Raw genomic sequence first — 22,956 nt, 5'->3', positions numbered from 1 at the left:
GGCGAGCCCTACATCCCTCTGCTCCATGGCCAGGTCCCAAGGAGTCCATATTTCCCTGTAACTGCCCTGGTGTCAGTAAATGCCAATGGCAGCAGGCTGGCTGTCCATCCATCTACTCACACCAGGGCTGAAAGCCATCTATGGTTGCAAGAACAAAGTCAGGATGGGGAGGTGCTTTCCCTACCCACATTCTAACTGCATCCTCATTGCCCTTCCCACAAGAGTGCACAGCGGGGCCGCCCCTGGATGCAGCCAATCCAGCTCACGGCCACCACACAGCCACCCGCTCTCCACTGAGCGCACACGCAGGAATGTCGCTTCTCTTAGAGAAGCCACATTTCATCTGATTTAAAATACTATCTTTTAAAAAAAAAAAATCATATTGAAGTGGGGGAGGGATGCAGTGGGAGTTTGGGGTTAGCAGATGAAAACTATCATAGATAGAATGAATAACAAGTTCCTACAGTATAACACAGGGAACTATATTTGGTATCTTATGATAAACCATAAAGGGAAAGAATATTTTTTGAAAAAAAAAAAGGTCTATGTATGCATAACTGAATCACTCTGCTATACGGCAGAAATTAACACAATGTTGTGAATCCACTATACTTCAATAAAATTTTTTTAATTTAAAAAATCATTTAAAAACATTATGGACAGATGGACAGTGTGCAGTGGAGGTGGGGGCTGTTTGCAAAAAGAATGTGTCCAACAATTCCTGTTTGGTACAAATATATACATGTTTAAAACTGGAAGGATGCTGACAGAAGGGTGATTTTTGTTCTGATTATCTGGGCATTCTAAATAGTTTACAATGAATTCACATTACTTTTAAAATAATGTAGGAAAAGAATCAAAGTAAATATTTTTTAAAGCGATGGTCTACAATAAACTAAGATGTTTGAAATTCTAACCAAAAGTATTTTTGTACCTGATCCTATATTAGTGATGGTTGCTAAGGAACCGTGTGATGCAAATTAGGAATAATCCCGACTGTAGCTCAAAAGGGCGAAAACAGGGACAGTCAGGTACCAGAAGCCTATGGATTAAAGACGGGAATCATGAAAAATGTGTCTAACCATGCTGGCTCTTTCTCTTCCAGCTCAGGTGGGAAAGAAGGACCGTTTGTTCCCGCAAAGCACAAACAGTTAGGTAGTTGAGGATCAGAGCCCAAGACAGCCAAGAGCCTCTCTGAAGACTAGTCAGGGGCAGGAGGAAACAAATCATCACTACTATTTATCGGATGTATCTCTGTGCCAGACACTGGGCTCAGCGTTTAATTCTCAAAACACCCCCAAAAAATGGTGCTGTGACTATCCCCATCTTCCAGAAAAGGAAACTGAGGCACAAAGGGTGACTTGTCCCAGTTTACACAGCCAGAAAGTGTCAGAGTCGCCCTACAGACCCAGGCAGCCTGATCCCAGAGGCCACGAAACACCACCACACCCAGAAAAGGCAGAGTGAACACTTTCATCCTGGTCAAAGCCGAAAATAAGGCTCAAGGGCATCTTTCAAAGCCAAAGTGTGGGCAGGAGCAGCAGCCTCTCTTCTCTAAAGCGGAATGAGAAAGAGGGAAGGAAACAGATGAAGCATTACCAGTTAAAAAGAGTAGAGAGAAAAGTATGAGATTTGGGGTTGGCATGGATGGTACTAGTTTCTGCTAGGTTTACTGCTTCTATAAATAGGGTGGTGTTTGATGTTTATGTGCTCCTGCTTAATAAAGGATCTGTGAAGTGAGTGTGTGTCCACATGTGTGTGTGAGTGTGTGCTCATGCTCCTGCATGAATGGCGGGGGCATGCATGGGGGGAGGGGGCACAAGGGCCTGTAAGTGTGTGCGTGTGGATGCATGGGAGCACGCGTGTGTCCGCAGGGCCGAGGATGTGTGCATGCGTGTGCATATGAGCACCAGACCATCACCAACACACTTGTGTTTGCCCAGCGGCAACCTGGCCTAACTGCCAGCAGAATTCCTCAACAGAAATGAACAGCCTCCTGGGGAAGCCGACCCTCCACCCCTTGCTTGAAGCAGCAGCAGATGCCTCCTCCACTGTCTGCCCTGCACCCACAGAGCCCCAAGACAGAGCACCTCAGTCGGAGCTGTTGACAAACACAGCAAGCAAGGCTGTGGCTGGGGAAGGGCCGGGAGAGCGGTGGGGGTGGTGGGGGGGTGGGGGGGGGCGCGGGGGGGTGGGGGGGTGGGGGGGGCGCGGGGGGGGGCGGGCGAGGGGGCGGGGGTGGGAGTGCCAGAGGCACAGTCCGTGGCCACTCCTTTCTGGCTGGACACGCCTGCCTTTCACACATTCCTCGGATTTAAAGAAGAAAAAGGGCTGCTTAGTCCGCTCTCCCTGCAGATGCACAGGGTGTCAATGACCAGCACTGTACAGCGCAGGCAGCGCCGTGTGGCCCGCCGCCCGAGCACCGGTCACGGCCCCAAACCCCCCTCCTGGCGGGGCGCACGCGTTAACCCACACATTCTTGGGCTGGGCTCTTCTGGCTGGGACAATGACCACAGTCTCAAGTGTGTCTGATAGCTGGTACGGTTCTTGCCCCCAAGGCAGTGGGGGTGGTGGGGGAGGAGGTGTCTTACTTTTTGAACCTTTCTTGAAACTAGGAAAATAGCAAAAAGGTGAGACTTGATGGAAACTTCTTAGCCGGCAGGGATCTTCCTTGCCTAAGGCTAACATCATCAATACCCTCAGAGCATACTGCAAGTACTAGAAGCCAGCAGTTTTGCAACTGCTTCTCAACTCAAGACAATAAGCAGAGCCCTCCCCGGGGGGCAGCCTGCAGGATACTCTCACATGAATGTGAGGAGGAGAATCTGGAAGAAAACAGGTCAATAAGGGAGGTGCCCTGAGAGCAGGCTCTCTACAGATTTGGGGGTGGGGCAGCTGTAGAGAAGTTGCAGTCCTCCAGGGAGATCCATGTCCCTTCCGTAAAGCCGGAGAGCTCCCGGATCATTTCCAAAGCAAAGGGGCAAGAAACAGGAGGCAAACTGCAGGAGTGGAGCCTGGTGAGCACGTAGGTTATTTTTTGAAGCATCCAGAAGACAGAGGTCAATTCCCCGAGGTGAACTGCAGGATCATGCCGGCTAATGCAGAGGGCTCCCGGGTGGAGAAGCTGATTATCAGACCCGAAGGGAAGAGAGTACTGCTCATGAGTGAAGGACTGTCCAAGGTGTCACCAACCACAGAAATCATTTCTTCAATCCATGAATACCGGGCTGCGGTCTCCTGTGGACCAGGCCTGGGCGGCACATTTCCCGAACGTGAGCAGGTGCCGAGAGCCAGGCAGCTCGCCAGGCAGAGTGAAAAGTAGGGAGGCCCCTCCTCCTCCCTCTGATTGCGTCTCTCTACCCTTTGGAGGGAAGCCACGCCCCCACCCCGACAGGCCTCATCCATTTCCACAGAGACCAATAGGGCCCAACCTCACTTTAGAGAGGACAGAAAACCAATCAGGTCCACCCACAAATGAGGGGCAAAGGCAGGACAGGAACCCTGATCTCCTCGGACCTGACTCATTGGTGGCACCATCTCACATGCATAGACCCAAACCCAAGCAGGAATCTGGAAGCAGAGGGTGCTGCCTGGTTCCCAGTGCCCCTCAAACTACGCACAATAAGACAGACCCCAAACAGCACCCAGTCAGAAATGGGGTTCCATCTCAGACTGAAGCCCACACCACTACTCATCCATAAATGGGCATGGTGCCTGGATCCCTCATCCCTTATCTGAATAGGCAGCACATTTCAGAAACCTCCAAACACTTCTTGAAGCCTGTGTGCCAAGGTCCACTGGGCAGGAAGTTTTACATGCTATGCTAGTGAGCCAGGGTTCACCCTGTAGGAACAAGTTAGGGGCTGGGGGGCCCTGTGGAAAGACCCCAAAGGACTGACAAGAGATCAGATGTGCATCTTAGAAGGACTAGTCTAGAGCCACAAACAAATTTGATGGAATAGGAAGCCTGCTACCAGGTCATGAAGAATGAAGATGAGTAGTATTTTTTTTAGGGCTTTTCTGTGTTCAGGTGTTATACTAAATACTATACCAAGTACTAACTGATTTAACCCTCAGAACAACTCTCCAAGGTAGATACTGTTACTACACTCATTTTAGAGATGAGAAAACTAAACACAGAGAACTTAAATAACTACTCCACAGCTCATATATGACAACGTAGAATTTGAACCCATCTAGCTGGACGGAGGAGCCTGGTGGGCTGCAGTCCATGGGGTCGCTAGGGGTCGGACACGACTGAGCGACTTCGCTTTCACTTTTCACTTTCATGAATTGGAACAGTAAATGGCAACCCACTCCAGTATTTTTGCCTGGAGAATCCCAGGGACGGGGGAGCCTGGTGGGCTGCCGTCCATGGGGTTGCATGGAGTCAGACACGACTGAGGCGACTTAGCAGCAGCAGTCTGACTTCAGAGCCTGCATGTTGACCTACTAAACTAAATTGCCTCTGTCCAGATAGATGCTAAATATCTAAATAGGAACCCAAAAATGTCTGCTGACCAGCTAGTTCCAGTATATGATTATCTGGCTTTACAGAGAGCAGAAATCAGAGAGATGAGTGAACTTTTTTTCCATTTTCATCCAAATGTTTGGCATCCATAATACAGTATGTCCGTGAGTGGGAGTCACTCAGGAATTAGAACTGTTACCAGTAGAAACACTGTCTTAATGCAAGATTGTTGTTTCATGAATTAACATCCTACCCAAAAATGTTTGCCTAACTTCCCAAAGCCTTGCACTTTTTGAGGAACTGTTTTTTCAGCATTTTTGCTCCACTATGGGTTTGAGCAGCAGTTAATAGACATACCTTGCCCATTTCTTTGTCTTCTATCCCGTATTAGCTGAAGTCACATCAGATTTTTTTTTTCCTACATCACAAATAACAAAAACCATGCATATTTTAACTTCATCTCTAGGATTAAAGTAAATACATAATTTTGGCAAATTACTTGGAATTACGGGCTAGCAGCATCTGGTTCGGATATTCTCAAGTAAATTATTGGCACGATCTCTGCCACATTTTTAATTTTAACCAAAATTCTCAGAAACATGTGTTTTCTGTCCCATTTGCATGGAATCTGTTTTAGAGGGCCTCGGAGTTTTACACTGGGGTTTCAGACATTAGCGGCAATACCTGAGCACTGCTCGTGGGCCCTGAAGAGCCCTCCTCTCTCCCAGCACCATTCCGTCCTGCCTCCAGCTCTGCAGGGCAAGAGGCCCGCAGGTACTGTGTGTACGCGTCACTTGCCCTTACTTCTGCTCCCAAATTACATACCTCACTTTTATGTCAAGTCCAATATAGCTTCCTTACCGTTATTTTTTTCCTCCTTATTCCACATCAAGAGTACCCAATTACTTTTATAAATACTTGCTTTAAAAATATCACAGTGGTTTCCTGCTGCTTCAAATTCTGAAGGGCTATGCAGGATTTTTAGACTCTTATAAATCTTTCAAACAGTTCATATTTTATCAACAAAGTGTGCTTTTTTGTAAACCCTAAGTTTAACTCCTCATCGAAAGTTTTTTTTTCCCAATTATTTGACCTTTCCTTAAAAATAACAAAATTAAAGGAATTTGGGTCATTTCAAAAGTTACTTGCCATGTTGTCCACAGGCTCATTAACTCCAGCTCGCCCACCAACAGGAGTGGGGTTTGGTTAAAAGAGAAAGCAGGAGGGCTGTCAATTTCAAAACATCCCAGCAGACGTAAAGCAGGGTTCTGTACTAGGTCTATAAAACAGAAGTCCAGGAAGGCCGCGACTTTTGTTAAAACTGAAAAGTTCAAGGAACTTCCTGAATGAATGTGGTGTCACATCACCAGGGACACAGAAGGACTGAGCTTGATGGTGGAGGCTGGGCCCCCGGCCCTGAGGAGGCACCTGTCCTGCAGGTTACCCAGCTGTCTGAATGCATACAGCCACTTCCGTGGTTTTCCACTTGAAACCCCTTAGAGATACCCAAGGCTTGGCCACTTAGGAGACAAATCCAAGAAGGATGTTCAACCACCAGCAAGATGCAGTTCTAAGCAACACAAAAATCAAGGTGTATCCACCAACCAAATGATCACCTGGAAACTCAACAGATTCAAGGCTTAGTCTCCTCTGCTATATTTGAATTTGTGTAATATCTTATGATCTGGAAACCACTGCTATGCGTAGAATCAGAGAACAAGGTGGGGAGAAATGCAGCCTGGGTATGTTTTAGAGCCTCAGGTCGCAAACACAAAGAATAAACTAGGACATCCCTAGTGGTCCAGTGGCTGACTCCTTGCTCCCAATGCAGGGAGCCCCAGTCCGATAACTGGTCAGGGAGCTAGATCCCACACGCCACATCTAAGAGTTCACATGCCACAACTAAAGATCCTGCATGCTGTAAGTAAGACCTAGAGAAGCCAAATAAATATTAAAGAAAAAAAAAAAGGAATAAACCAACTCTTTGAAAAATGACCTTGGGTTAGAGACCCTTGATTACCCCCACCAAAAATCCAGGAGAGTGCTTGTAATCAGCTTAGAGTCACCCCCGTCCCCAACTCATCGATTCCCCACATGCATGTATCCAGGGAAAACCTGGTGACCCCTACTATGTGCCCAGATCTGGGAGCTGAGGCAGGGCCAGAGAAGCACGAAATGGACCCAGAGATTACCATACTAAGCAAAGCAAGCCAGCCAAAGACAAGCGTCATATGATATTGCTTACATGTGGAATCTTTAAAAAAAATTATACAAATGAACTTAAATATAAAACAGAAATCGACCCATAGACATAGAAAGCAAATTTATGGCTACCAAGCGGAAAAGGGAGGGGGGAAGGGATAAATCAGGAATTAGGGATTAACACATACACTCTACTATAAGTAAAATAGATAACCAACGAGGTTCTACTGTATAACACAGGGAACTATACTCAATATTTTGTAATAACTTATAAGGGAAAAGCATCTGAAAACAATAGGTAATATGTATGATTAACTAAGTCACTTTACTGTCTACCTGAAACCAACACAACACTGTAAATCAACTATACTTCAATTAAAAAAAAACACAGAATGGATACCTCTCCTCAACAGTGGAACTGTGGGTTCACAGCCTTAGAGCTGCATAACCCTATCAGGCACTAGGTGAGCAAAACCAAGCAGGGATCCAGTCAGGGCACTCGGAGCAGGTGGGAAGGCATGCTCCTGAAGGCTGGCTACTCAGAGAAGGGGTCCAGAAAGGGAGGTCTGGGCCAAGCCACAGGAGGCATTCACAGTGAGGGTTCACAGAAAGACAGAACCAGGACTAGGTAGGTGGGCACCAACCAACACTGCTTCAGACACCTGCCTGGTACAAAAGGGGTGGTGGAAAAAGAGGTACAACTGGATCTTGAAAAAATAAAAGACTACTTTAAACAAGAGATGGCAGAGGCAGCAGCCCCAGATGATATCAGCAGCTCACACTTCTCCATGGCGCTTACTGACCATCAGAGCTCTGTATGCTAATGTATGTCAAGTCTCTGAATCACCACAACCCTAAAGAGGCTCACATACGTATCTGTGTGCATGTATATTCATACACATATACACACGCTTCCCAGGTGGCACAGTGGTAAATAATCCACCTGCAATACACAAGAGATGCGGGTCCCATCCCTGGGTCGCGAAGATTCCCTAGAGGATCCCCTGGAGGCACCCCACTCCAGTATTCTGGCCTGGAAAATCCCATGGACAGAGGAGCCAGGTGGGCTACAGTCCATGGGGTCGCAAAGAGTCGGACACAACTGAACACACACACACACACACACACACACACACACACACACACACAGGACAATTTTTTGTAAGGAACTGGCTCCTGTGATCATGGGGGCTGACAAGTCTGAATTTTTAGGACAGAATGTAGGCTGAAAACATAGGAGGAGTTGATACTGCATTCTGCAGGCAGAGTCCCTTCTCTGGGACACCTCAGCGGACTATATGGGAACAACCCACATCATACAGGGCAATCTTCTTTACTTACAGTCAACTGACTGTAGATGCTAACTACATCCACAAAATACCTTAGCAGCAACACTTAGCTTCCCATTTGATTGACCAGCTGGGCCTACGACCCAGCCAAGTTGACACATAAAACTAAGCTCCCAGGAGGCCTCCGGAAAGAAGCAAGAAGGGGCAGGCTGTGGACTGTGGAGCCCAGCTGGGCCGAGGAGAGAATGGTGGGTCAGAGAGCTGAAGGCAGTAAGCGGAAAACAGGATCACGGGGCAGGAACTGCTGCTTGGGGGTCAGCTCAGGGTTCTGAACTGTGTGCTCAGAGGTTCGGGGCGCATGTCCCAGCCTCTGGAGTCACCAAAGGTTTCCCATGATACAAGCAATGCTGCAGTCTGCAGGGAGCCTGAGGATAAACCGGGAAGAACAGACCCCTGAGAAATCTGCATGAATCCACCCAAGGAAAGGACCAGATCCCAGACTGGTGAGAGGAGCTGAGGGGAAGGATGAATGGCTACAAGAGGCAGGCGGCCCAGACAGATGCAAGGGACAGACGCAGGGCTGGGGCCTGAGCCACAAAGGACACCGCATCCCCACGGGCAGCAGTGGGGATCAAGAGCAGCAGCCAGCTTGGAGGTCAGGCTGGGGGTGCTGGGTCTCAGTGTCTTGAGGGTGTGCTCACTGAGCCCCCGGGGGACACAACCACACACAGCGCAGAGCTCAAGGGCACCACAGAGAGAAACGGGCCAGCGCCAAGTCACCTGGTGACATCTCCCACGGAGAGACCGAAAAGAACAGTTCTGAGAGTTGAGCCTCGGAGGGTGGCTCCAAAGAGCCCAGAAAGCAAGGGGACGGAACCAGAAAGTCAGACGGGCCATCACCCGATGCCAACCAGGCCACAGAGGGAGTGGAGGGCCATCGTGCAGACCAGGGTATAAGCAGAAGCTTTCAAATGGCAGAAGCAACACAGTGACCCAGCAGCTAGGCATGACCCCAGGAAGAAACGTAACCTGCCCTCAGGGCCTCTCCCCCATGCAAGGGACCCTGAGAGAAGAATCTACAGCCTGGGGCACGGGCCATGTGATCAAAGGGGGAGGCTGGAGCAGAGAGAGTTTCTCCCTGAAATTCTCCTCAGCCCTTCTAAGCCCCGAAGCAGTGAGCAGAGGATCCCCAGGAGACGATGGGTGGATATGCGCTAGACTTCAGTGGAAGTCTACTTAGCCTACTAGGCTGGAGGTGGGGACAGGTTACTGAAAGTGGGGGAGCAGGTAACAGGGATAAAGACAGCTGCGAGAGAGTAAACTGGGGGAAAGACGGGGCAGGTGACCACGGGGGGAGGGAGGGCAGGAGGAGCAGGCATCTTGTTCCTTGACAGACAAATTAGATGGTTCACACACCGCAGTTTACAGGATACTGAGGCTCAAGGCAGGGATGGAAGGCTAGCACAGCATCAGTGGATGGGCACCAACCAACACTGCTTCAGACACCTGCCTGGTACAAAAGGGGTGGTGGGAAATGAGGTACAACTGGATCTTGAAAAAATAAAAGACTACTTTAAACAAGAGATGGCAGAGGCAGCAGCCCCAGATGATGTCAGCAGCTCACACTTCTCCATGGCGCTTACTGACCATCAGACACAACTTGAGCTCTGTATGCTAATGTATGTCAAGTCTCTGAATCATCACAACCCTAAAGAGATGCAGTACAATAATTACCACCATTTACAGAGAAGTAGAGGAACAGAGAGGTTAAGAACCTGCCCAAGGTCACACAGTTAGGACGTGGCAGAACTGGGATTCAAACTAGACAGTCAACCTAGGTGGGAGAGGCTAAAAGCCTTGTCTGAAATAAAGCAAGAAGATAAATGCAGAACTCCACAAGCATACACATATGGTGGCTGGTTTACCCACCCAGATGCACACAGCCTGGGGCGTCTTCTGAGTACCCTGATCCGGAGGCAGAAGAAAAACACTCGCCAGAAGCTTGCAATGCCCCCTCCAGTCCTTAGCCAGGCACACTGGTCCCGAACATCCTTGCAAAGACTTGTCCTAAACCACCATGATCTGTGCCCAGGAGCCAGAGGTCCAGGGTCCAGAAGACAGGGGCTGCAGCTGCCAGCATCACAGCTTGGACAATACTGGAGGGGCCCGGAGAAACCAGGGCTTCACCTGCCAGGCAAGTCCCCCACCAGGCTCACAGTCAGATTCCAGAGGTGCTGAGTATGCTGGAAGTAGCTCAGCCAAGGGGGTCTAGGAGATGCTTCACACCAAGGTCCCTGTCGGTTCTAGGAGCCTCTGTGTCTACGCTGAGCCAGAACACAGATTTGGAACCTGGAGGTGTACTGATGAACTGCTGTGTCACTTGACCTCTTAACCTGCCAAAATCCAAACTGGTAATGAAGGCAAGTCCAAACACCCAACCCAGAGAGAGCCCATCTTTGCCCTAAAAAATTACCTATTGCGTTTACAGTTGTACCTTGCCTTTTACTGATAAAACCTTTCACCCTACAGAAGGGTTACCCATTCAACAAGAACCAAAATGTTGATTTTGTGCTTGTCCACCCAGCCAGGGCCTTAAGGCTCAACAGACAAATACACATTGTGCTATTTTCTCGCTCTCAGCCAAAACCATTTTCCTGCTGCAAAGTATTACGGCCAACCCTCCATACCTCTCCACCCCCATCCTCCACTGGCTAACCTCTCATCCTATTGTCTCCTCTCCAGGGCAACTGCCCAGGCTCTGTTCCATAAGCCCAGTTCCCTTCCCAAGCCACACAGCCTGGCCTCTTCCTCCTCCTCCTTCTCTCTCTCGCCTCCTCCCCGTCATCCTCACCCTCCTCCTCTTCTTCCTTCCTGTCCTCCTCTGTCTCCTCCTTCTCCTCATTCCCTCCCCCGCCTCCTCCATCTACCTCACCTCCTCCACCATAGCTGTTCCCATGATGGGGATAAAAGAGTGGCTTCTACTCTGGCAGGAGGAACCTGCAATAGGGCAGGGGGGCAAAGAGCAGGGGGTCCCTAGAGACGAGAGAAAGGCACCAGAGCCCTTCCATGGGCCCTTTCCACGGTCATCAAAGCTGCCTTTTCAGGGAGAGCCACAGCAGGTGGCAGCGTCTGGCTGCTGTGACCGCAGATCACAGAATGGCAAGTCAGCCCAGATCCGGAAGTGTGCCCAGGGCCAGCGGGCATTCTTCTGAATGCATCCTCACCCATCATATAAACCAGAATTCCCCAAAGTGTGACCATGTGTGCTACTGGACCCCTCGAGATCACTCACTGGGTGATGGACACACGCTTTCTATTTCAGAGATGCGTATCTGTTTTTACAATCAACTTCCATTTACAGGAAGATAAAACCTGGTTTTAAAGCACAGTTATGGAATAAAGTTTCCTGTTAAAGTTTAAAATTAACTTTCTAAGTGAAAAACATAAGCTACTTTAAAGAAAAGTAGACAGTAGTAAACGCATGGGTAGAATGCAGGTATGGTAAAAGCCACAAAGGCAATAAGCAAATGATTCATGACTGGTGATGCTGACATTAACTGCGTAGATATGGGCCCATCCCACAGGTCCAGTTTGTTCCTTGGTTAAGTGAGAACAGATCAGACTCACAAACTACTTTCAATTCAGTGGACAAATATTCACCGAGAGCCTCTGCCGTGTCCAGGACTGTGAGAGTCACAGAGAAAAGAGAACACCCACAGCCGCCCCTGACTTCAGGAAGTCTTCCATTAACTTGTTGGAAAGAACAAAGAGACTGGGAGAGAACGGAACGAAAGTCTGTGAGAGAGACAAGTTGACTTTAGCAGTGGGGAGACAAGACAAGGGAGCCCGTGACTGGCTGCAGGGACCCCAGGGTGGGGCCCAGGAAGGGTCATGGAGACCCTCATCAGTTCCAAGGTGCTTAGAATGTTCCTTCCACTCTGACTTCGTCACCTGGATCCCAAGAAGCCACTCCAGGCTCTGATGACCTTACAGCAGCAAGTCACCAGAGGACCTCACTTCGAGAGGCTGTGAAAAAGGGGCAGATGCCGGCAGGTCACGTCCCGGGCAGCTGTCATCCTGACGGCCACCCCCGAAGCCTGACAGCAAGGCTCTTCTGCCGAGGACCCCAGCACCCTCCAGCCAGGCTCCGCCTAGACTCACACAGTTCTAGAACTCTTCAGTTCTCTGCTTCCTGGGATGGCTCTCCTGCCTCCCAAACTCTTGGTGCTGCCCTCTCTGTGGTGGCTGGGAGAGCCATCTCCCTGCCCAGTCCTACGCCGACCAAGGAACCCAGAAAGCTGGGCGTAGCTGAGTGGGAACAGAGGCAGATTCACAAGCGCCGAATTTCCCTCCAGATCTCGAGAGCTGACCCTTCTGGGTGCCTCTTGGTGCCCTGTCTACCATGAGGTCCCACCTTAGGGAACAGCTGCCCCCCTCCACCCACAGAGTCCCAGGGTGGGCCCCCATCCATGAGATCACAGCGCACGGCCCCACCCCCCTGACCACAAAGCATCAGAGCAGACACCTGAGCCAATCAGATTCCCCCTCTGGAGCTGGGAGCTATTCAGAATTTGGAATTACAGCAGAGAGGCTCCAGCTTACGCTGGGCGGGTCTCTCGAGGGTAGAGATACGAAACTCCGCAGTTAGGGGAGGCCATCTTCTGCCACATGGCCCAGAGACGCAGGCTAAGTGGATCTGCAGTGAGAAACAGAGAAATAAGACAAGAAGAGGTAAGTCCTAACGAGCTATGCTCTCCCTCAGCCTTTCAAATGTCGCTGCCCCAACGCCCTCTGCTTCCTCCCTATCCAAGGTGACTGCCCAGGCCTCCCAGCTTCCATCACACTTAACAGTAAAACCCACTGTTACAGACAGAATGCTTGCACCCCCCAGTATTTATATGTGGAAGCCCTAACCCCTTGGTGTAAAGGTTTTAGAGGTGGGACCTTTGAGAGAGAATTGGGTTAGATGAGGTCACGAGAGTGAAGCACCCCATGATGGGATTAATGTCCTTAAAGAAAAGACCCGAGAGCTTCCCTCTTTCTCTCTCCACTCTGTGAAAACCCAGCAAGAAGACCGCCATCTGCAAGCCAGGAAGAGGGCCCTCACCAGAACCCAGCCGAGCTGGCGCCCTGACCTCAGGCCTCCCAGCCTCCAGAACCATGAGAGAAGAGATGTCTGCCGTTCAAGTGGCCCCGTCTATGGCATTTCGTCTCTAGCAAGCCAAGCCAAGACATCCAGACTTCTTGCCCTGAGCCATCGGCCTTAAACTCCTCCCCTACTTCCACTTTCCACATCACTCCCTAGACCCTGGCCACACCAACCGTCTTTCAGTTCTTTGAACAAGTCAAGCTTAATTCCAACCTCACGGCCTCTGTACTTAATACTGTGCTTCTGCCTGGAAGCAGCCCCCCTCAGTCTTGAGACAGCAGGCTTTTTCATGTCATTCAGATTTGTCTAGAAATGATCCCTATTCAGGGCGGCCTTCCCAGACCACGCTTGCTGACACAGGCCCTCGGACGCTCTTATTTTCCCAGGACTTTGTGTCGAGCTACCTCGCCCATCTCGTTCGCCACATGTGTGCTTGTGACCAGTGGCTTCAGCTGTACCCAACTCTGTGAAGCCGGCCAGGCTCCTCGGTCCATGGGATTCTCCAGGCAAGAGTGGGTTGCCATGCCCTTCTCCAGGGGACCTTCCCCACCCAGGGACCGAGCCTGGGTCTCCTGCTACTGCAGGCGGATTCTTCACCAAGCGAGCCACCACAAAGTCCAGCCCAGTCCCCGGCACAGGAAGGTGTTCACCAGATATCTGTTGGATAGATGACTGAGACTCAAAAGCCTGGCCTCCACGAGTCCAGACAGAGAGCCCCGCTGCGGGTGGAAAAGGGGAAGGGGTGGCGCTGGACGAGGACCAGCTTGGCCCCAGCCAGCCAGCTCACACAAGACCCCTAAGGAAGCACGGTCAGTGCAGAGCTCGGGGACACGGAGCCCAGGGCTGGTCAAAAGACAGTCGCACGCTAAAATATGCACGGCCAGATTTTGTGCACTGCGTGTTTTATCTTTGACCGTACTTGTGGAAACATTATTCAAGAACATCGTGAACACACAAAAATAAATCTCTAAAAATATCATTTGGACGACACACACATACGAATGAAAAGATTTTTCTCTTTTTACTATAGCGGTCCATTAAGGCATTTTGAAAAAGCAAATTTGCTAAGTAACGGCACAGAGTAACCTGCGAATATAAATGGATCCAGGTGCTACCTACACAGCAGCCCCCAGATGAAACCCACCCCAATCTCTCTATCAATCAAGGCAGGAGTGGGGGTAGCTCACCAACTCTGTTCCCTGCCTTCTGAGGATCTGATAGTGTCCCAAGCAACAGAAGGTCGTGGTTCTTAATCACACCCGGATGTGGGTCAGAGTTGCCACAGCCCCCACCACTAGCTTTGATCACCAGGGGAGAAACCAGGGAAAACAAGCGCCAAGCAAGGCCTTTGACACCGTCTCATTTAATCCTACCGCAGCCTATGAAGCACACAGTGTTATCCTGAAACTGAGGTTGAGCAGACTGAAGCACAGGGAGCCTAAGTAACCGAGCTGAGAAGACAGCAAATTAGCATCAAGGCTAAGATCTGAAGTTCGCAGCATCTAAATCCCCACCCCCGAGAAGCTGCCCCAACCTCCACACCACAGATTAGCTCTCCTTTCCCGTCTTCTTCTCCACCGTCTGTAACTAATGTCAAGGGCCCAGCACCGTCCTCTTTTCTGTCTCTCCTAAACACCTGCCAGCCTGCAGTGAACGTCACATGGCTGGTAACAATGAACCCAGGCTGCTTGCAGAGCATCCCCTTCTGGTCTGCCTCTCCCTCCCTCGGCCACCTCCACACACATATACATGGGGGCTCTTTTCTTGTCAATTAGCAGCCCTCTTGCTTTAGTTTTGTATGTCTAGCTTATCTTGTTATCCACATCTTTTTGCTTGTAACCTAGCCAAAGAACAAGAAGAGTCTAAAACACATTCTGTGACTTTCTTTTAGATTATAATCTTATCTTAGTTGTTGTTCATTTCTTTCTTCTGAAGACTTTCTTTTACTTTTCTCTTTGTTTTTCTCTTCTCTTTGTTTTTCTCTTTTCCTAGTTCTTCTGTCTCTCTCAAGGTTTTAAGGTCTTAGGGAGAAAAAATACACATACATATATGCACATACATGGCCACTGGATTCCTCTGGCCATCAAGCTAAGTTCACTTTGCTCATCATCAAAATGAAAATATTCTGCAATATGATCTACATGCCTTATTGTCACTGCTGGGGATGGAGAAATAGATTATGAATTCAGAACAACAATAAAATACAAAGATCTAGGAATCTAAATACCCACATTTAAATCTGGACATGAACCCTTGCAGCTATATGTGATTTTTGGATAAGAATCTCTGAGTTTGAGGATTTCATCTATAAAGGAATAACAATGCTACTTCCTCCCAAGGTTGTAGGGAGGTTTAAAGGGGCCCTGTATATGAGAGTACTTTTAACCTAGAAATTATTTCAGCATAAAGCAGTATGGAATCAGGGTCCTGGCTGAACTATGAAATGCAGAAGAATAGGAGGATGCTGTCGAATTGTGCATTGCATATCGCACCTTGATGACCCACTAACCCTTTATAGCCACCGTCTTTCCCCCAAACTGGGTTTCCCCCTGGAAGTCCTAGTTCTGCTAATGGAATCAGGAGGCATTTCATCACGCAACAACCACACACACAAACATACACACACACACACAATCTGCTGTGAGTCGGGGTAGTTGGTGCTGGGGACTGGACATTGAACTTGCTGGAAAATACCCTCTCCTTCAGGACCCTTGTAATATATTTTGGGTGGGAGAAAGAGTAAGACAGCAAACAATGAAAATAAGGCAACAGTGCAATAACTGATCAAGGCCTCTAATTTACAGGAACAGCCTGTATGAAGGCCCTAATGCAGGAGAGAGCTTGGCCTAATAGTAGCATAAAAACAAGGTGCTGGAAGGAAGCGATTGAGGGAGTGAGTCCCCTGAGGTCTGCAAAACCAGCAGAGCCAGATCTTACCAGGCCTTCCAGTCCACGGTCAGGAGTGTGACCTGGATTTTAAGGAGGCCTCTGGAGTTATGCAACAGAGTGATAGGATCGGGTTCGGGGTTTATTTTTGTTGGCTACTTGTTTTGTTTTATTTTATCAGTCTGGCTACAGTGCAGAGAATTAGGACTAGATAGAGTGTTGGTGAGCATAAGTAGAATCAAGAGAGCAGATGGTCAGCTCCGCAGTAGGACAAGACAGGGATGACTGAGGCTTGGATGGGAGACACATAGAGAGGTGAGCAGAACTGACAGGTATTTTGGAGTCAGAAACATGAATTGATGATAAGTTCCATACAGAGGCATGCAAAGGGAAGGAGAAAATTACTTGTTTTCACATGGAAGATTACTCCTGGGTTTTTGTGCTCAGACAGTAAAAGAATCCACCTGCAATACAGGAGACCTGGGTTCAATCCCTGGGTCAGGAAGATCCTTTGGAGAAGGGAATGGTAACCCACTCCAATACTCTTGCCTGGAGAATTCCACGGACAGAGGAGCCGAGTGGGCTACAAGCCTAGTGGACACAGAGTTGGATACGACTGAGCGACTCACTCACTCACTCACACACACACACACACCCTCAGAAAGGCAGTGACAGCACTGACCGGGAGATGGGGGTGGGGAGTGGAAGGGGGGGCACAGGGCAGGTAAAGAGAGCGGGCACAGAGAGGCCTAAGCTGCCCCCATTGTTCCCACCTACCCCTCCAGCGCAAAAGCTGGTTATCCTGTCCGTCTGTCCCCAGCAAGCTTCTCAAAATCACCTCTACACTCGCCACCTGACCTCACAGTGTGTTCCCCCTGCGGACGTTTCCGTCTCCAGTCCACTTTCTGGAATGGGGAGTAATAAGGTTTTTGCTCAGGGTTTTCTGTTACTTGCAGATGAGGACAGAACAATCGGCCCTCAGGGTCTAAACCCAGTCGGTGTCCAGCCGAGTCCCCTCCTCCACAAACACCATCCTGCCTGGCCACACCAGACCACCCAGCTCCCCATCCTGCCTGCTCTCTCTCACTCCTCTGGGCCTCTGCATATGTTGGCCCTGCCGCCTGGGAGGCTGTTTCTTCCTGTTTCCACCCTCCAAATGCCTCCTAACCATTCTCCTCTTTAATTCCTGTTTTTTAAGTGAATGTAAAAAACTAGTAATGTTCATCTTTGATACCTTTCATAAGGTGTCAACCACTGAGGTGTCAATGGTTGAAGGCAACCATTCTCTTGGTTCCCAGGACACCCTGACCTCACCTCCATGGTAATTCTGACCACAGAGTGCTGGAAAAATTATTGCTTCCTCCTCTCTAGATTGATGCTGCTATAAGGGCAGTCGTGACAGTCACTCAGTCGTGTCTGACTCTGCAACCCCATGAATAGTAGCACACCAGGCTCCTCTGTCCATGGGATTCTCCAGGCAAGAATACTGGAGTGGGCTGCCATTCCCTTCTCCAGTGGATCTTCCCAGCCCAGGGATCGAACCCAGGTCTCCCACAGCGCAGGCAGATTCTTTACCATCTGAGTCCCCAGGGAAGCCAGAAGGGCAGTGCCTGGGTTTAGCTCTTCCTTCCTGCCCGGTGAGTAACACCAGGTCTAAAACACAGCCACATGCGAGAGTTTACTGAATGAACCAATGTCAGAGTGGCTTAGTGCTATAGACTGAATGTCTGTGTCCTCCCTGAATTCCTAAGTTGAAAGCCTAACCCCCAGTGTGATGGGACTTGGATGTGGGGTCTCTAGGAGGTAATTAGGGTTAGATAGTTTATGAGGTTGAGACCCTCATGATGGGATGAATGCCCTTATAAACATGGAGCTCTCTCTCAGCCTCTCTCTCCCTCTTTTTATGTATAATCAAGGAAGCAGGCCTCCACCAAGAACCCAACCAAGCTGGCGCTCTGATCTCAGGCTTCCAGCTTCCAGAACTATGAAAAATAAATATCTGTGGGAATTCCCTGGTAGTCCAGTGGTCAGGACTCTGCACTTTCACTGCCAAGGGCACAATTTCAATCCCTTATCAGGGAACTAAGAACCATGCAAGCCGTACAAGCAGGACAAAATAAAATTGTTATTTAAGCCACCCAGACAATGGTATTCTGTTACAGCCACGTCAGTGGACTAAGGCAGGTGGGTTCTAAAGTCTTCAAAGTAAAAGTTCTTGAATGGTCTAAATGAACCTTAAAAATCCTACCTACCATACACTAAAATACAGTATCCACATTTCATGTCATGTACAGCGATTCTTATCCCCACTGAATTTTGAGAAATAGAGTTCCACTAAAGGGGAGAATAAACGGAGAGGCTATATGACAATGTCTTTCATTCAAAGCGCCCTGCTGTAAAACAGTCATTAATCCTCAAAGGTAAGCTTTAAGGAAAGTGGGGTGGGGGAAGGGCTGAGAATGGACAGATGGACGGAGTCTTCTACACTGGCTCCTGCTTCCCTGAAGGAGTTTATTTGACTTTTTTTTTTTTAATATTCTATGTATGTAACCTCAGGTCCTGCTGTATGTACAGCAAGAAAAAGTTGTCATCATCATTTGGTCCAATGAAATCTTTTTATTTTTCTGAGTAATTTACAGAAGTAATAATAAAAGGGTAGTTTTTAAATTTTTACTACAAAATTCGTTCAATCATTTAAATATAGCACATTTTCATTCCCTATTCTCCTGACTTTGAAGGTATATAAACTCAAAATGAGAAATATTCTCTACACGCAACTAACTATTCATGAGCTGTCAAATGTGAACCTGGGGCGGATCCATCTCACAAATACTAATTCCATATTTCAAGTAATTCTCCAATAAGTTCTAATTTATTACCATTTCTTGTTCTTCTTGCATTATAAAACTAGTACTTTTGAAACCTCTGATGGGTCATAAATCTGCTAAAGAGAAGATGGTCATCTTTCTCCATAATTGCAAAGCATTTTCATTTTTACATTTATAAACACTGGTAAGAGTATTCTTTGGATCACTTTTGCAAACACACCTGATTTTGTCATTTGTCCCCTTCAAACTGTATCAAGAAAATTTTGTTAAAAAAACACCACAAAAGGTAAAAGAACTTTGGTTCCTGCTTCTTCAAGCAAAACAGGATGGTCCCAGTTCTTGTTGCAAAATACTGGGTGATGAAATCATTCTTGTTGAACGACTAACTGGACGAAAATATCATATTTTCTCTTTGTCCTCAAAAATATATTGTTTATTCATCAATTCTGGAGTGTGAGAAAACTCATCTAGATCATTGTATGGTAAAATTCAGAGTCTATGAGTTTGCGTACAAAGTGAATTTTACTATTACCATTAGCGTCAACATCGCTATTGTCTCTTCCGATTTGTCTAACTACTGTAAAAGCATTTTCTTTTGTCACTTTTCTTCTCTTCGCCATTTTATGCAGGCAATAAAAAATTCTCTATTCTCAATGGCCTGCAATGAAAGCAGTAATAATAAAACTACAAAGATGGTATCTTCTATCCTCTTTTAAACTTTCTTGAAAGATGATGTAATACTCTAAGCAATGTAATAAGAAAACTGAAGGGTGATGCAATCATGATGATTTATTTCTCTATTGCATCATCTTTCTGGATGGTGATGCCATCATTCTTTCATTTTCTTATTATTTTAGTATTTTTTAGTATAATTGGTAATAATTGATGGGTAATGATAAAATAATTCCAAGGATGATAAAACGAAAAGTGTTTCAAGATATAACAAAAATCAGATTCCACAAAGTCTTAGATTTATAAATGGCCCCAATGGTCCCACATGGAACATTCAAGATAGAACGGGTTTTATTCTGTTTTTGTTTAAAAAGTAAATGTTCTCTTCGATCTTGGCAAGATTTCTTTTAAAAAAGGACCAAAATTATGAAATATTAACCTTTACAAATAGTTAGAACTCCTCAGAAAAAAAAAAATTCAAAAATGAAAATTTAGTTCCATGGACCCTGATGGCACACTCCTGGTTAAATCACATTAACAGATTTGATCATTTCATGAAGATTTTCAAAATCTGGCTCACTAGAAAATTGCCCCCCACACACACACGCAAAAAAGCAACAACAGCTCTTCGTTTACTCACAGTTTTCGGACCAAACCCATCAGAGAGAAAGCGCCACAGTGCTCCAAGGCCAGAGCGGCTCCGCTCGGGGCCCCAGGAGCCTCCCTGTAGAGATCAGGCAGATCCTGGCCCGGGACAGTTCCTCCTGGAGTTTTGTCTGCACACAGTGAGGAAGCAAAAATCATTACCCTAGGAAAACAGAGATGCCAAGTGGAATACCATGCAGGCTTCAGAGCAAGGCACAAACAAAATTTAGACCATGATCGGACGCCTGATGATACGGCTTTTGATTCTTTACAGTGAGGAGACAGTGTTATTATTCTCTTGGAGTTTTTTTAAATCCTCATTCATCTTTTGTTTCCAGTCAATCCACAACTATGTTTTGACTATTAATCTATGGCATAGAGGAAATGTCCAATTCACAAAAGTGGTGTACTCCAAACCTTTGGGAGTTGGTTATTTTGGGAACTAGGAATGGTTTTTCCTCCAATAAACAATACTATAAATGATGATGAGGTTTCCAGAGCAGCCCCACAAAAGTCTTCTTAACTCATAATGTTATTGAGGCCCCGGACATTTACTGTGAAAATGAGTAGAGAGCAATTTCGTTGTAACACAAATACACAGACTCAAAGATGGATGATACAGACTCCCTTCTCTTGGATTCCACTTAATGAAACAACTGGTTTAATGAAAGAAAACAAAGGGAAAGATAGAGACTTTTTAGGGAGAGCCCTCCACTTATTTGGGAGGCTGATAGCAGCATTTTATTGTTATTCTGTCTGGCCAGTATCACGTGGGCACCTTTTTTGCCATGTTTCCTCATAGAGACATGATACAAAGGAGTCCTGATGAGAATACATTTGAGGCTCACATCAAAGGATGGGGGAGGAACAGCAAGAGGTTTGAATGAGATTTCGTTGATGGGGTGACTGAAGCATGTGGTTGCAAGGAGGAGACTGTCTAACTCTGTATTAACTTATTTACTAGGGAAATTGAGGAGAAGGTGGAAGACCTAGTATCAGGTCTGAGTCTGGAAGAGGAGAGTCCACTATTTGGACAGGCAGTTCCCTCTCTGACCATAAGGTGGTGCCATCAGTCCAGACAGTCGGCCCCCAAGGGGGCGTGGCTTGCAGGAGGAGGAGCTCCACACGTGGAAGCCACGTTTTCCACTCTGGCTTTAGAACTCAGAAAGCCTGGACCAGCCACCAAGTATTAACATGAACCTACACAACACCGCCTCATCATTCAACAACTTCCCATCCTCCAAGGCACCACCTGCTCACACCCAAGCAAGAACATCCTTCTAGGCATAGCAATCCACATCAAGATTCCAACTAATTATTTACCATTCCTCTCACCCTTCACAGTGTCAGCTCTGGGCTGCTGACCTTTTCCTAACTCCAAAAGGGAATCTAGTCTGAGAGCATCCTGGAGTTTCATCCTTAAATGCCACCAGGATGAAATAACAAAATCTTCTCTGGTGAGCACAGATTTGTTCACAAAGGCCCTGCAACAAGGCCCCAAACGCCCTTGACAGGTTTATCTTGCATTTGAATACCAAACTGGGCAGCTCCTATTCCTCATATGAAACGCATGACGTCCCCTCTGGTCATTTATCCCTGTTGGTCCTCCCTCCTACGATACCCTCTGTTCCTGTTCCACTTGTTAGTATCCTCTCCCCTTTCAAACTCAGACCCGAAGTAACCCACTCACTGTTTGGATTTAATTGGCGAATTGGAGTGAGAGAGGAAAACGGGTTCCACGCATTAACCACAAAAGCCCCCAGATGTCACGAAGGGAGCCTGCCTCCTCCTTCCCACTGCCAGTTGGGTCTTAAACTGAGAAGGAGGGCCCATCCAGCCAAGAACCCTTGCTGAGTCTCAGGGCAATACCAGCTGGACTGTCCTTACATCTCCAAAGTCTCAATTCCCATCTAGTGAGAGATCAAATCTGCAAGCACAATGCATGGTCCAGTGTCTGTTCCCCATTCATGTTTCCTTTACAGTAATAATAATACTATCATTATTACTACCCCTTACCTACTCCCTACTGTGACCAGCCACAGGCTGCCAAACCAGGCCTGAGTTCTAAGGCTAGAGGAGAAAGGGAAGATCACAGCACAGTCACCAGCCTGAGCTCTTCTCCCTACTCTGACCCCAGGCCCGTGGCCTCGACTGGTAATCCCAGTACACTGCCTCCTGCTTCTGCAGAATTTTCTCAGCCCTGATGGAATGGTCTCAGCCAGACATCCAGAGAATGCCTGGCTCTGGCCAAGTGGTCCGAACATATAACTCTTAAGAACTGGTAACTGTACTTGCTATACCTCAAATCCAACCACCGCTTTTTTTTTTTTAGTTCTAAAAGGGGCAGGTGGCTCAGGTAGCAGACACACATGTCCCCTGTGAAACTGGAGCAAACAGCTTCAAGATGAATTTTTCTATTATGCAGGTCCTCTGAGGGCAGTCCCAGGGCCTTGTGGTGGCAAAAGGCTGTGCCCCAGCTCTGGGAGGCAGGGACCTGCATCTGCCTGGCCCCTGCTCCAGGTGGCGGCCCAGCCTTCTAACAGGAAGACTCAGAGTGACTGCATCCCACAAAGGTGGGCTTGCTCCCACCCGCTAGACCTCTCCTGTTTCCGTTGCTCAAAGAGCCAAGAAATCAGATGCCCTTTTTAATGCCAATATTACTCATATTCTCACCTACAAAAGAGGCTCTCCAAGGAAAGAAATCCTACCCAGGAAATTCAAAGGCTTATGGACTTCGTGGGAGGCCAGACTGCCGTTGGTTTTTTGTTATGTTTTGTCTCTTAAGAATCTACAGGAGATGGTGTTTCATAAACC

General features: G+C 47.7%; 1 protein-coding gene across 17 annotated transcripts in view; it reads right to left on the bottom strand.

The window, feature by feature from the left end:
- The window catches only part of LOC122454432, a 286,245-nt gene that overhangs the window by 259,847 nt on the left and 3,442 nt on the right, over window positions 1–22,956 (bottom strand). For 12 of the 17 annotated variants that reach the window (XR_006273394.1, XR_006273389.1, XR_006273387.1 and 9 more), the window contains exons 2-3: window positions 20,138–20,273; window positions 12,488–12,658 (exon numbers count right to left, since the gene is read on the bottom strand). Coding sequence is in view for 2 of the 17 variants with exons in the window: in XM_043488918.1 (XP_043344853.1) it covers window positions 12,565–12,658; window positions 13,516–13,635 (214 nt within the window). In the remaining 15 variants the exon portion in view is untranslated. Of the gene's footprint in view, window positions 1–12,487; window positions 12,659–13,515; window positions 14,597–20,137; window positions 20,274–22,956 lie in introns of those variants that run through there. The other 5 variants (XR_006273397.1, XM_043488918.1, XM_043488920.1 and 2 more) reach the window with 5 other exon arrangements.

This window comes from Cervus canadensis, chromosome 16, assembly GCF_019320065.1.
Source record: "Cervus canadensis isolate Bull #8, Minnesota chromosome 16, ASM1932006v1, whole genome shotgun sequence".
Lineage (NCBI taxonomy): Eukaryota > Metazoa > Chordata > Mammalia > Artiodactyla > Cervidae > Cervus > Cervus canadensis.
The sequence above is the reverse complement of the archived record's forward strand: the minus strand, read 5'-3'. Positions and strand labels throughout refer to the sequence as shown.